The following is a 13478-nucleotide window of genomic DNA, read 5'->3' on the forward strand; positions in this document are numbered from 1 at the left end:
AAATGTGTTATTCAAATAATTACATTGAGCGACAGGTCCCTGATAGCACACGCACATCTTGGAGATGATGTCTGCATACATCTGCAAGACATATTTTTGCTCATGATGTATTTGCTCATCTGCAATACATCTTTAGAACATTTCCTATAAGATGTCAAATAGATGTTTAGAAAATGTCTTTAAGATGTTTCTGATTTAGAAAGTATGTAAAACTGACATCTTAAAGATGTCTATCAGATGTTTGTACACAGCAGATACTTTCCAAATGTAGCGATCTTTAACAAATATCTTGCAGACGTTGGGTTTATCTGGGTTTATGCACTAAAAGAACAAATGTAGAGACAGTTTTCGATTTAGCTTACAGTATGAAGAGATGGATTGGTGTTACAAACAAATGTCTATGTGAGGAAATCGGAAACTCCCCTGGTGTTTTGGCTGCAGTGCAGCAGATCTCTTAAGGACAGGTCAAAAGCCACACAATTAATCTCAGTTACCTGAAGCTGTACGGTCATAGGCTTCACCTCAGTCTGACTGCACATGTAGCTATACAAACTATAATATTCTCTATATATTATCTATATCTATGCCTCAAAAGTTAGTTACCTATCTCAGGAACATGATGCCTTAAAATGCTTTCTAGGTAGACAGCTCATAGTTTTTGAGAGGCAATCAGTGAATCTTATACTCACACAAATCAGTATTACAAACGTTGATGGTATCTCTAGGAAAAGTTAAAGTAATGTGACCAGAGGGTTGTCGATAAGATGTAGATTTAGTCTAACAGACGGCCATGTCAGCATGAAAACCACGTGTCTTACAGATTAGAAACGGGCATAGTTGAGTCTCTCTCTCGCCTGGCGCTTACTGTATCATTGATTTAATGCTGAATGAACGCTGACTCTTGAGCGAGGATGCGAGCACGAGCATCACATGAAATCGCGGCGATGTGTCTAGTGCTAATATTTGGAGGCAGCGTTTAATTCCGTTTCCAGAGCAGACTATTTTTGAACTTAACGTTTCTGTTGGATGCAATGTCCTATCTGAACCCCCGGGGAAGACAGCTCGAGCGTTTTGATGGACTTTCGCTCATTTACTGGTAAGACTTGAATATTGTTGAGTTGGGCATGCTATCTTTCTCTTTTTCTTTGACATTTCAGGCAGTAAATGAAACTGTGAACTGTAGTATTCATATAAAGTCTCAAACTGTATATGTAACAAGTAAAGATCAGCGTAATTGATGAAAAGTATGCAGTAGTAGCCTACATACCGTTCTTAGCGACGAGGTCCCGCTATTGACGGAGAACAGGTATCCGTCAGCTTTTTCAGAAACATATTGTCTGTTTTTTTTGTTTTGAGGGCAGTTTTTGAGAAACGATTAATGAGAGTCGCTTCAAAAACTGAGACGTCAAGTTCACACGCAATGTCAAATAGTCTGTAATTATTCAACAAAAAAGTGCTGACCAAAAAACCTATTTTTATATTCTTTTACAACAGGGATTCTTGATGCCAAAAAACCCTGATATGATGATCCCTTCGCAAAATAATCCCCGATTATTACATAAAGGCATAGCCTAATTATATTTTCATCAAGACTTATTTGTAAACTTTTTTTTATTTTTATTTTACGGAAAGTATTAAGCCTGATATAGTAGGTATGTTGTTTTCCAAAATTAAATAATTGTTGTAAATAACAATTATTAGAGTAATGTAGAATGTTTAAACCTTTGAAAAAGTGTTTGTTTCTTAGTATTAAAAGTCGAAGCTGTTAAATTAATAAAATTGTTGATGATAGTGATTCAGTTATTTAATCTAATGATTTCAACCAGCGTTTCGAAAGCACAAACAATACATTCTGCTAATGCATTAAACACGTTTCGTCAAGAATAACTTCGACAGCCCTTTAAAAAAAAAAAAAAAAAAAATTATCTCTCAAATGTTTAGAGGATGCCTAAGCACCCCCTTGCACCCCCCATAGTTAATTTTTTTCACACCGTTTTAGGTACAGTATGTCAGAATTTTTATGTTTGTTTACATCTAAAGGCATTATTCAAATGTAGATGTTAAGTAAGGTGAACAGGCAATCTGTTCCATTCTGAGGGGCTTTTAACACAGTTTACTGTTGCCAGCAGCCTTCAAATTCATTTGGAAGTCAATGATTGCATGTGATTAATGGAAGCATTTTGAATATTTTACTGAAACATAAATCTGCCCGGTGATGTGCTAAATTTAGAGTTTGGTGACCGGGACTTGAATAGACTATTGGTAAGAGTAGGAGACTTAGAGAAGTGATGCTGTCCCATGACCCGAAGAGACAGTCAAAACATCACAAAAGTTCACTGGATATTTACTCAGTTTACAAATGCATGTCCAGAAACAACTAAACTTCTATAACACATTACAGTCAGTAATGTGAGGGCTGTAGGACTGTGCTAAATATTCTTCAATCAAAAGCATGTTGTTTTTGAAAAAAAATACTATTATTTCTAAATTGAACTTGTGCACGTCAGTCTGAGGTAAATCGCTCATGTTTAAATCTACTTCCAATTTGCCTTAAGATACTTCAGTTTTGTTATGCCATTTTTTGTCTTTTAATGTTATTTAATTGGACATTTATTAACTTCATAATGTTAGAGAAATTACAAAAGAAATCTTTTTAATTGACCATTGTCACTTTTTTTATCACCTTCATTGTTATTTTTTCACATTTGTGAATTGTAAAACGTAAACATCACTTGTACTTGAGGAAATGTGTAATGTAAACAAATGCATACATTTGTGTAAGTCGTTGATCTGATCATGGACATGGTGTGTGTATCTCAGCATTGTGAGCGCTGTGTTTGACTTATACAAAGTGAACTTCAAGGTACTTTTTGATTGATGCTATAGGCAATCATCTCATCCTCACACACCTGTGATGCTTGTGCCACAAATAGCATAACAACTTAACATTTTTATAGTGACTTGACAAATAGTGACTCTGTTTACTGTTATTTCTACCTTTATCAATCAGTGCATATGGTATTTCACAAACAGGGCCCAAACACTACATTTGCATTGATACAGTGCTAGAAAAATTATTAACAATTACTATTGTCTTTGACTTTCTGATTTGAAACAAATAAACCAATTACGGCAGAGGATTAGCTGTTTAAAAAAAATCATGTTTCAGGTTTGGGTTCCCATTTTTTGTTTAGATATTTTTTGTATATACAGTATCTCATACCCAGTGTAAAAGTTTGGGCCTGTATACAGTTTTTTTAGGAGAAGGCTCCCTCTACATGAAGCTTCAGTTTGTGTTTGTATGAGAGAGTCTGTAACTGTTAACTGTAGATTATATACTTGACATAATTATACACCAATTTTTTTTTCTTTGGAGTAATTTTCACTCTGAATATCACTGATAATTGCAAAGAAATGGCAAGTGAATTAAACATGAAAAGGGGTCAAATGTACCCCAGTGATCTTTGTCATTTCTTGCAGTGTATAGCACACTATGTGCCTGCCACAGTAATGTATAAATTAATAAAATAAAGACAGAAGTCAGGCATTATAATCAAATATGTAGTTAATGAGTACAATCAAAAGTAACGTTTGTGTTGAATGCAACCTTTGTTTCTCTGCATTATAGAACAGACACAGTCAGTTGAGACACAAACTGATATATTTTAAGACATTATTTTACTGTGATAACACTAATAAATATTTGTCTGCACAGTGTTTTTTAATTGATTTTTTTCATGTTTTTTTTTTGGTAGTAACCATTATTGCTGAATTATCATCATATTTTTAGCAGACTTCACTGATTTTTGTTAAATTTATTTATATAATTTTTTATCAGCCTTGTTAGTCTCAGTCCTGCCTTATAATGAGGTCTTGTTAACCGGTTTGTTGCATCAGCTTTGTTGTGATTCACTGATTTCTCTGCTTTTTGCAACATTATTGTTATATTCATTAAAAAGCAGGCATTAGCTGACCTGCCCAAAGCTTTAGCATTATTTATCTAATTACCAGAAAAAGTATATTATTATTAAATTTGTAAACATATACATTATTACATACCTACATGTTATATTTACTGTTTATACACCTTTATTGTTGTTGAAGTTCAAATTTATTAATCTGTTTTTTTTTGTGGTTTTTTCTCTTTGAATATCAGCAGAAATTAGATCATTAATAGACATGTTGGACCAAAACCGTCTCATTAAATTGCAATCACAGTCCTTCTGTAATATGTGGGAAAAAAGTCACAACAATCCCTTCTGGAATGTTCATCCCGTTCAGTGTTGTTTTACGCTCGTGTTTAAAAGTGATGATACAGTATGTTGTGACAGTTCCTGGGATGCATTTCTGTTTGTTACCTACGGGGGGCAGTCATGGGCCCAGAATGCAGCAGCTAGTAAACCGGTCAGATTGGCCTGTCAGACTGTTTCAGATTAACCCATTTCAGCACACACGGTGGTCCAGCATGGAAACTTGGCACCTGAGTGAAGCTGCCACCCTCATTTCCCATTCTTCAGTACTGCAGTGGGTGGCACGTTTACTGAGCTTTTCCTTGATGAAAAACTAGAAGCGGGACTTGCCAAAAACTGTTTTTGGCAAGTCCCGCTTCTCCGCTGTTATGATTTCTCATTGTGGACTGGATTATCAGATAATCTGATAACAACCCATTGTGCAGATCTGCTGATTAAAGTTCTGATCCAATGGGTAGCTGTCACGGCTGCTAGAAGGAAAAGGGATAGTATCCGTCCGTGTATGTATTGTGGTCCATGCTAGTTTAGCTTGTGTTTAGCTGTGTTCATGTGTTTGCATACAGACACTAATACAAGCATACTGTACATATTTTTTTGAGTGGCTGACATGACATGCATTTTCTGTGTTTTTTTATAGTGTCTAAATTGTCTTATAAAATATATCATTATTTTGTTGTTTAAATTTTGTTTGAACAAATTTTCTTTTCAAGACAAAATGTAAAATGTACAGTTATCTAAATAATACTGGTAATTGAATAATTTCACTAGAATTTTAATTTAATAACAAAATTGTAAATGTGAATATTATCTAGATGAACAAAACGTGGAAGGTCATAAACTTTTGTTGGTCACAGAGTGATTATTCAATTTTTTTATGTATTTTTTGAGGCAATCAGGGTGATGCTACTTCCTGGTCATAAAGATGCGTCACACGTCATGATTTTTTCATTTTGGTTAAGCAACAGTTCTGGTGGCCATCTATGGCTCATGACATCTGTCATTTTGTTTCGGCCTGCTGAGTGTATAATAGTTGTAAGACTCCCAACTGACTGATGTTGTCAATCAGTTGTGAGGTTCTCAGACTCAGGGCCAGATTAACACTTTGTTGTACCCTGGGCAACAATATTCAAGGGCCCCATCATCACGACCCCAGGATCACCATAATATGGTCATATACAGAATATATTACTGTAATATACAGTAAATATACTCAATACTTCAAATTCTAACTGTCATCAGGTGTATTTTGATTTACAAATATTTAAATGCTCATAGAACTACAAATGCACTACTATGTCCCCTATCAAAGACATTCACTCACATATGATGCTATGAAAACAAAACATCAGCATCTGTATAATCTGGTAAAATTGACCCACTACATTGAGAGGGAGGGAAATATCCTCCATTTTCACAAAAATGAATAAATAAGCAACCACTTTCAAACCATTGTTTATTTAACAACATTTATTCCCAATAGAAATGTATTGAATTGATATAGCTATAACAGAAGACCACAGACAACACATCAAGAAACATTTTGGTCCTCAGCTCATTTTAAGCAGAAATCACCCTGACAGGGTGACCCTGTTTCCTCAGAATTCAACAAGGCAATCAAGTTATTAGTCCAACACAAACAATTTGAAATCTGCCAGTTTTCCCTCCACAACAATATACAGCATTTTAATAGAGCTGGCACCTCAAGGAAAAAAATAAATAAATAAAATGCAGTATCACTGTTATCTGCTCATAAACATTTTTATCCTAAGCTCATTTTAACTTGTTTTAAAATAGAACAACAACATATCACAGCACAATTAACCAGTTAAACATTGTAGTGCTACATAAACATTTAGAAATCTGTCAATTTCTCTGAAGAAGACAAGACAGAAATAAATGCTACATAATCTGGCAAAACACACAATTTTAGTCCTAAATAATGAGGAAGTGCATGTTTGAATTTGAAATGCCTTCATTTGGCAAACACATCTTACAATGGCTTTTTTCTGGACTTTGACTGTGCAAACTGGTGTACAGTATAACATCTTCAAAATCAAGGCCACTAACAAGTTCATGTCCAATAGCTAAAATAGAAAGTGCAGAGCCGTGTCTGTGACACAATTTCTCTCTAGAAGACAAGATAAAAATAAATACTACAAAACCTGGCAAAACACAAAATTTTAATCCTAAATAATGAGGAAGTGCATGTTTGCTTTCATTTGGCATCTTGTAGAAAAGTCCTGGCTAGCTGAGTTGTCCTCGTCGTTGACGGAAGCTGACTTAACAGAACTGTCGGCAACATTCGGGGAAGTCGTGGCCTAATGGTTAGAGAGTCGGACTCCCAATCGAAAGGTTGTGGGTTCGAGTCCCGGGCCGGCAGGAATTGTGGGTGGGGGGAGTGCATGTACAGTTGGGGGAGTGCATGTACAGTTCTCTCTCCACCCTCAATACCACGACTTAGTTGCCCTTAGGTGCCCTTGAGCAAGGCATCGAACCCCCAACTGCTCCCCGGGCGCCGCAGCATAAATGGCTGCCCACTGCTCCGGGTGTGTGCTCACAGTGTGTGTTTGTGTGTTCACTGCTCTGTGTGTGTGCATTTCGGATGGGTTAAATGCAGAGCACAAATTCTGAGTATGGGTCACCATACTTGGCTGAATGTCACTTCACTTCCTCACTTCACTTCATTAACAGGAATGAAGAAATTACCTATTTTAGGTATATACTTTACATTTTCTGCGTTTCTGATGTCCTTTTCCTTTTTTAATTTCCGCTTCGCGCTCCCATTTAGCTTCTCCATGTCAGATTTTTTTCTGTTGTAGCAATGCCTGACGTAACCCGCTCGGCATAACATTTGACCAACCTCATGCGGACTGACCAATGAGGAGAGGGTCTTAACTTGAGGGCCTCTCTTCATTGGTCATTCCGCATGAGACTGACTCTCAACCGCTCTCAACTCACGTTCAAAGTCATAGGCAGCGCAGCGTCTCTCTGTGCAGCGCAAAAGCCCGTGTTGACAGTTTGTTTAATGTAAAGCGGGAGATTACCAGATACAGTATTTTACTCGTGCCCTTGCTGCCCTGGGCCCTTTAGAGGTTTTGGGCCCCTGGGCAATTGCCCAGTTGCCCGTATGGTTAATCCGGCCCTGCTCACACTGCACTAGATTTCATCACGGGTCTCCCTCCCTCACAGGGTGACACGGTAATTTTGACCGTGGTTGACCGGTTCTCGTAACCACCCATTTTATTCCTCTGCCCAAATTACCCTCTGACAGCGGTTACATCAGACAGTTCATCTCCAAATTCTGGAGTTAGTTTTGTCATTTGTTGGGGGCTAGTGTTAGTCTTTCCTCTGGTTTCTATCCTCAGAGTAATGGCTAAACTGAGAGAGCCAACCAAGAATTGGTGCGCATGTTACAATGTTTGGTTTCACAGAACCTGTCTTGTCGACACACCTGGAGGACAGCCAGACAGAAACTCCTCCAGGTGGGCTCACGCACCAAGGCCCAGGCCGATTGCCAACCGGTCGAAGCCTTCCATCCATGTTATTGGTCAAAAACTCCTCTCCGCACCGTTTGTAGTTAACTTGCTCCTGAATTTATTGGTCCATTCACTGTCACCAAAATCCTTAGTCTGGTGAATGTCCACCTCAAACTTTCTCTGGCGTACAGGACAATTCATCCCATCTTCCATGTATCCAAATTAAAACCCATATTTTATTCTGCCATTAATCCACTTCCCCTAGTTCCCCTGACACCGCAACATGTAGATGGGGAACCTGTATATGTATTGCAAACAGATTGCATATCTATCTCCCACAGTTTCAAAATATTTCAGCAGTAATACACACTGGAATGCTACTATTTTACATTTTTGGTATTTGTTTCATTATACTCTACAAAAACATATTTCTTTTTAATTGTTTTAGCCAAATTACTCTCTTGTTTAACATATAATGCATCTGTGAAGAGGGGCGGTTGAGGTTTGAGGGACCAAGGGTCTCCTGGGACCATGACCTGGCTCTGCGCGTTTGATTGACAGGTTGTCCAAGCAGATTATTGTGAACAAAAGTACTCTGGCCAGTCATGGCTTGATATGTGAATGTGCAAATCACACTTGGCATATTAACTTCATGAGACGATAGATATAAGGCAAGCCAGACAGAGTGTTTTGGGTCAGTGTAGTTTGGTGTGATAATTTTGAAAATAACGCTTATCATGGCCGGGTGTGTAAAAGCTAATCCTCAAATTACATCAATATAGCCTGTGAATTTGGCACCAAGTCCAGTCACACTGTGACTATCACAGGAACTTTGTGTTAGTGTAAGTAACAGATACATTATTTACATTATTTACATCTGATGCACATTTTTCACTTTGCCTAGTGGTAAAATGATCCAAGATATAGCATTCTGTTAACTACAACACAAATAACAGGCATAAAAAAAATAAATGCTGGAATACACAACACAACTTTTCCCTGATTTACAGTCTGTAGAAGTTTGCAGCTGCAGAGCCAGTGTTCAGATTTGAGTATTTGAAATTGTGTAGTGTGAGATGGGTTCAGACTCCGATTTTTTGGTTTCAGACAATTTTTATTTAATATTTTCAGACAGTTTTAGATTTTATTTTATTTTGTCATGTGTCTCCTAGCAACAAGGCGCATATTTCTCTGTGAGTTTGTTGAGATTGGAACGACTTTAAAGTCTGGTTTTTGTGTGATCCTCAGTCGTTTAGTGTATGATGGCCAGTTTTTCCTTTGTGACTGTTTACAAAGTTAATAAGTATATGATGCCCAGTGTTTTAAAATCAGTTCAGATTTTAAAAGTTATGTTGTGTATTCCAGACTAAAGCAGCTTTTGGTACAACCTTGTGTGATTGTTTTGGATGGTAGTTGCTGATAAAAAGTGGTCTCTGAGTCACAGGACATGTGTCGAGGTAAATGACATTAAGGAGTTACACGGTGACAATGCATTTAAGGCAAAGTGTCACTCTGATTCTAACTAGGGCACAAGCAACACTATTTGTTGAGCACTAAAGGACAATGATCTCTTTTAACAGGTAGTCACTTCATTACATTATGAATGCAGTTAGTCATTTCAAAGAATGTTTTTTAAGCCCACTAACAAGAGTTGAAAACATTACACATGATATTGTAAGAATACAATATCCTGATTAAATTTGTACAGTTTAGTCCAGCTATTGTGTAATTTTACCTCAAGCCTGTGTGTATAAATCTGATTGCAGTGTGAGAGGAAAGCACTCTAGCTTTGCTTGGGATGACCATAGACAATAACGCTGGCTAAAAACGGAAACGGTCGAGAGATTAAATATGACTTTCTGAGTTGAAAAGGATTTAGAGTTTTTTGCACAAATGTTGTTTTCCCCCAAAGCATCAGCGTATCCTGTTTTTCAATTTTTTCCCTGACTACAGTGGCAATGTGATTCCACATCATCAGAAAGTTAAGAAATAACAGCCACCCTCTAGTATATTGTAAAAAGTAAAAATATATGCTATACTATCTGAACTGTTTTTTCCAATGACATTTGTTGGTGCTACCAACTGTAGTAAGGTTGATTAGACACACAAAATGTTTTTCACTTAAATTACCACATGCATCACATTTTAGACTTTATTGTGTCAAATTTAATCTGTTTTTTCACGAGACTGTGGGTTTCATCATGATGTGTTTTAATCCTGTGTCTTGTTTGAAGACAAGAGATTAGCTTGTCAGTTTTAATTCCCGTTTGATCTGATGCAAATTACTTTTCAATATTTCTATACTAAAGATCAGCCTGTCGTCCTTGAAAGACCTCTTGGATTGAAATTTGCATAATGTCATCAACACTTTGTATATCATACAACCTTTAAGCCTTTAAAATCCTTTCATAAATGTAAATATTTGGCAAAATGGCAAAAATATCTATATCAAAACAGCCCCCCCCCCCCCCCCCCCATTTATGTTGCATAAGATTTAATCTGTGGGCAAAGTTGGTGATGTTTAGGAGCATCTGTATCAGAGTGCTTTAGCAGTGAATCATGTGGCTCGCGCTGTGTCGGACCTCCGCGAGGCGCTGATCACGAGAGGAATGGGCAGACGGTACACGTCGGTGGATGCGCAGAAATCTCTTGAAAATGCCTACATTTTCGGTCATGTACAAGGGAGCAGTCATGATTAGCAGGTAAAAATCTTTGTTTTGTAATTTTGTGGTGGTTGAGCGGCATCATGGCTCTTTTTTCCATCTCATTAGCTCCAGTGAGCAATAAGCGCTTGAGCCGTCTTGAGAGAAGCGTCGACGTAACGCGCGTCTTCACTTTGTCCGGTATTGACGGTTTTGGGGACTTTTGGGTACTTTGAGCTGGGCTGTGCTCAGGTGTGTCCGCAAAAAAACGTGCTCGCGCACTTTTCAATGTAACTGGCGAAAGAATGGAAAACGCGAGTAAAAGTGTTGAACGACGATTTCTTCACCATTCGTTCTTATATTGCATTGCTTGATGTTATAGTGTGAAAAAGGGCGTGTTTGATTTCATTTGCCCGCTGTGCTTTAAAGAATCCACAACACTGTAAAGGATGTATTATTAATGTGCTCTAATCACCCGGAGATTATAATGTATTTGTGCGTAGCTACTCACTAAATCATTTCATACATAGGCCTACCTCATGGAATACATTATATGCTTTTTTGTTTGTTTTAGTTTTCAAACATTTTGATGACAAGAACCCACCCAAAATGATGATCCATTTGCAAGGGACCCACTTTGTAAAATAGAAAGGCAGCTGGACATTTTTATGTGAATGTGAAAGACGATATGTGAGAAGCATGATATTTAGGACGTTTTATTTTTTTGCAAAATTAAATAATTGCTTTTATAACTCCATTTATCTTAAAACCAAAATAAGTCATCTGGAGAACAGTTATATTTGGGAATATTGAGAATATTTAGTTAAGGTGACAGTGTGTTAATGTTAACATATTCAGTTTCAGTTACATTAAAATGTATTTGTGCTTTTACAGTATTGAAAACATCACCAGTGAGCAAACCAAAAACATAAAAAGGATACAAAACAAGTAAATATTCTTGAACCTATGTATAAACATTTGATGAACTCTCAGAAACATTTTTTTCTTATTATTAGAATATAATAACTATGATTAGTCCAAGGATTTCTGACCCATTTTATATATATATATATATATGTAAATAATATAACATTTGGTAAATGTGATGAATGATTGCATTACACATATTTCATTCATATGTTTAAATTATTGCATTAACCATTTAATTAATATCAGAAGCGGCTAGGTTAACTTTAACAGCCCTAAAATGGTGTAGTGCTGGTAAGTCACAACAAAATGCGCTAAGAATGTCGGAGATTTCATTATATTCATTCCTACAACTGCATGAAAACACTGCCAAAAGTATTGTGTTCTTTAATTCATTCATTTTACTTAATGACTTCAGTAGCCAAGTAAAATATAATCTCAAAAATCAGAATCACACACAGATTCTGAGTTCATGAGTAAAGAGGCCATTTTAGGAGCCTAAAAAAGCAGGACATTCATCCTAAATAATTTATTCTGACTCCCCACTGGAAAGAACTGGGCTTGATACTAATAACAGTTCACAGACACAGCGAGTACAGAAAATTCACCCCACACATTTTTTTTTACAATATTCAGATATGAACTGAGTCAACAGCTTCAAATTTATCTAAATTTGGAGATAATTTTTTTACAAAAAACAACAACAAAAAATGATAGGACCTTGTTTATTTCTCTTAATCTAACAAGTCTCTCTATGTTACTGCGTTATTTTTGCATGTTTTAACATGGATACAATCTTTGTCCTGCACAGGACACTGATGGGTCCGTATGGAGTAGATCGAGCAGTGCATTCTATGGAGTTTACAGACTGTGAGAATGGATTAGGTAAGTGCCTCAGAACATATTTATTTCATTGTACATTTGTGTGTTTGTATAATTTACCAAAGATCCCATCAGATCTTCTATCAGAACACTGTCTTCAGTCTTCTTTGCTGACCACTCTAGAAGTTATGTTTTTTAATAAATGCTCTCATAGAAGGGTGCGGATTGAGACTGAAGGGTGAAAAATAATTATTCAAGACATAAGAAAGGTATGGAGCAGCACATCTTCTAGTCGATTTTCATGAGGCCTATTATAAAGCACGCGTCTCTGATCTCTAATGGCCATGGGGAAGTGAAATAAGATGTATGGTGGAGTTTCGGAGCGAAGCGATGCGATAGGTTTAGGGTGTGGTTGTTTTCCAGTCTTTCAAGTCTTGCGCTGTCTTTGTTATATATATTCCGCAGCCTGATCTCCCTCCTCACAATAGATCAAAAACATTATTTGAAGGCAGCTCTAAGTTCCTTAAACCTGTCCTTCTTTACATCCTAACTTGCACAGTCAACAATCCATTGTGTTACAAGACGATTCTGTTTTAGGAGACATTGTCATGAATACAGACTCAGGAAGAGGTGCTCTGGATGAAAACAGCACAGATAAATGTAATATTTTACAACACATATTTGCAGTGTTATCATGTACAGACTTAAGTGTGACACTGTCATAAGCATTTAAGGGTTTTTCCAGGACACAGTCCTTACTTTGCATTTATTTTTGAGTTCTATGAAATTTTCTGAATTTGAGTTTAGTTCAGAACACCCTTTCCGTGGATAACCGGTTTGCTGTTCTTCTCATAAAAGTGTTTTCAATATTTATCTTGAAGTGAATCTATTAATGTGCAATGCCAGCTCAAAACTCAATTAGTGCCAATACATCGTCTGTCTATTAATACCAGATAAGCCTGAAGCAAAAATAGGATATTTAATATTCCATGAGTTTGACTAAACTGTGTGACCAAAAGCGAATCTAAATCATCTGTACTGTCCATCAAGGGAAGTGTCTTTTAGCATGTATTATGCTTCTGAACTGTCTGCAAATGAATCTTCCACAGGTTTGGGTGTTAAAGATGCTCATCTCATTAAAGGCTTTCATGTTTTGTTGGCGTCTAAGCTTGTTCCTGTTGTTTCAACAATTAATTGCCTGACAACACTGATTTGCAGTTGCTCTCTCAAATAAAGGATCTGCCATTCTTTCACATTGGCATCTAGACAATTAATTTATTCAATATTATTATTTTTTTAGATGAGCCATAAGTTTATCTATTTTTTTGTGACATGTTATTGCTCTTACTGTGAACAAATTA

At 36.7% G+C, this 13478-nt stretch overlaps 1 protein-coding gene across 4 annotated transcripts in view; it reads left to right on the top strand.

Annotated features, from left to right (window-relative positions):
- Positions 1–900: 900 nt before the first annotated feature.
- Positions 901–13478, top strand: part of LOC132149291 (syntaxin-binding protein 4-like) — a 43122-nt gene continuing 30544 nt past the window's right edge. For 3 of the 4 annotated variants that reach the window (XR_009435013.1, XM_059558410.1, XM_059558411.1), the window contains exons 1-2: positions 10285–10428; positions 12107–12180. Coding sequence is in view for 3 of the 4 variants with exons in the window: in XM_059558410.1 (XP_059414393.1) it covers positions 10361–10428; positions 12107–12180 (142 nt within the window). In the remaining variant the exon portion in view is untranslated. Of the gene's footprint in view, positions 1097–10284; positions 10429–12106; positions 12181–13478 lie in introns of those variants that run through there. The other variant, XM_059558412.1, reaches the window with a different exon arrangement.

This window comes from Carassius carassius, chromosome 9, assembly GCF_963082965.1.
Source record: "Carassius carassius chromosome 9, fCarCar2.1, whole genome shotgun sequence".
Classification (NCBI taxonomy): domain Eukaryota; kingdom Metazoa; phylum Chordata; class Actinopteri; order Cypriniformes; family Cyprinidae; genus Carassius; species Carassius carassius.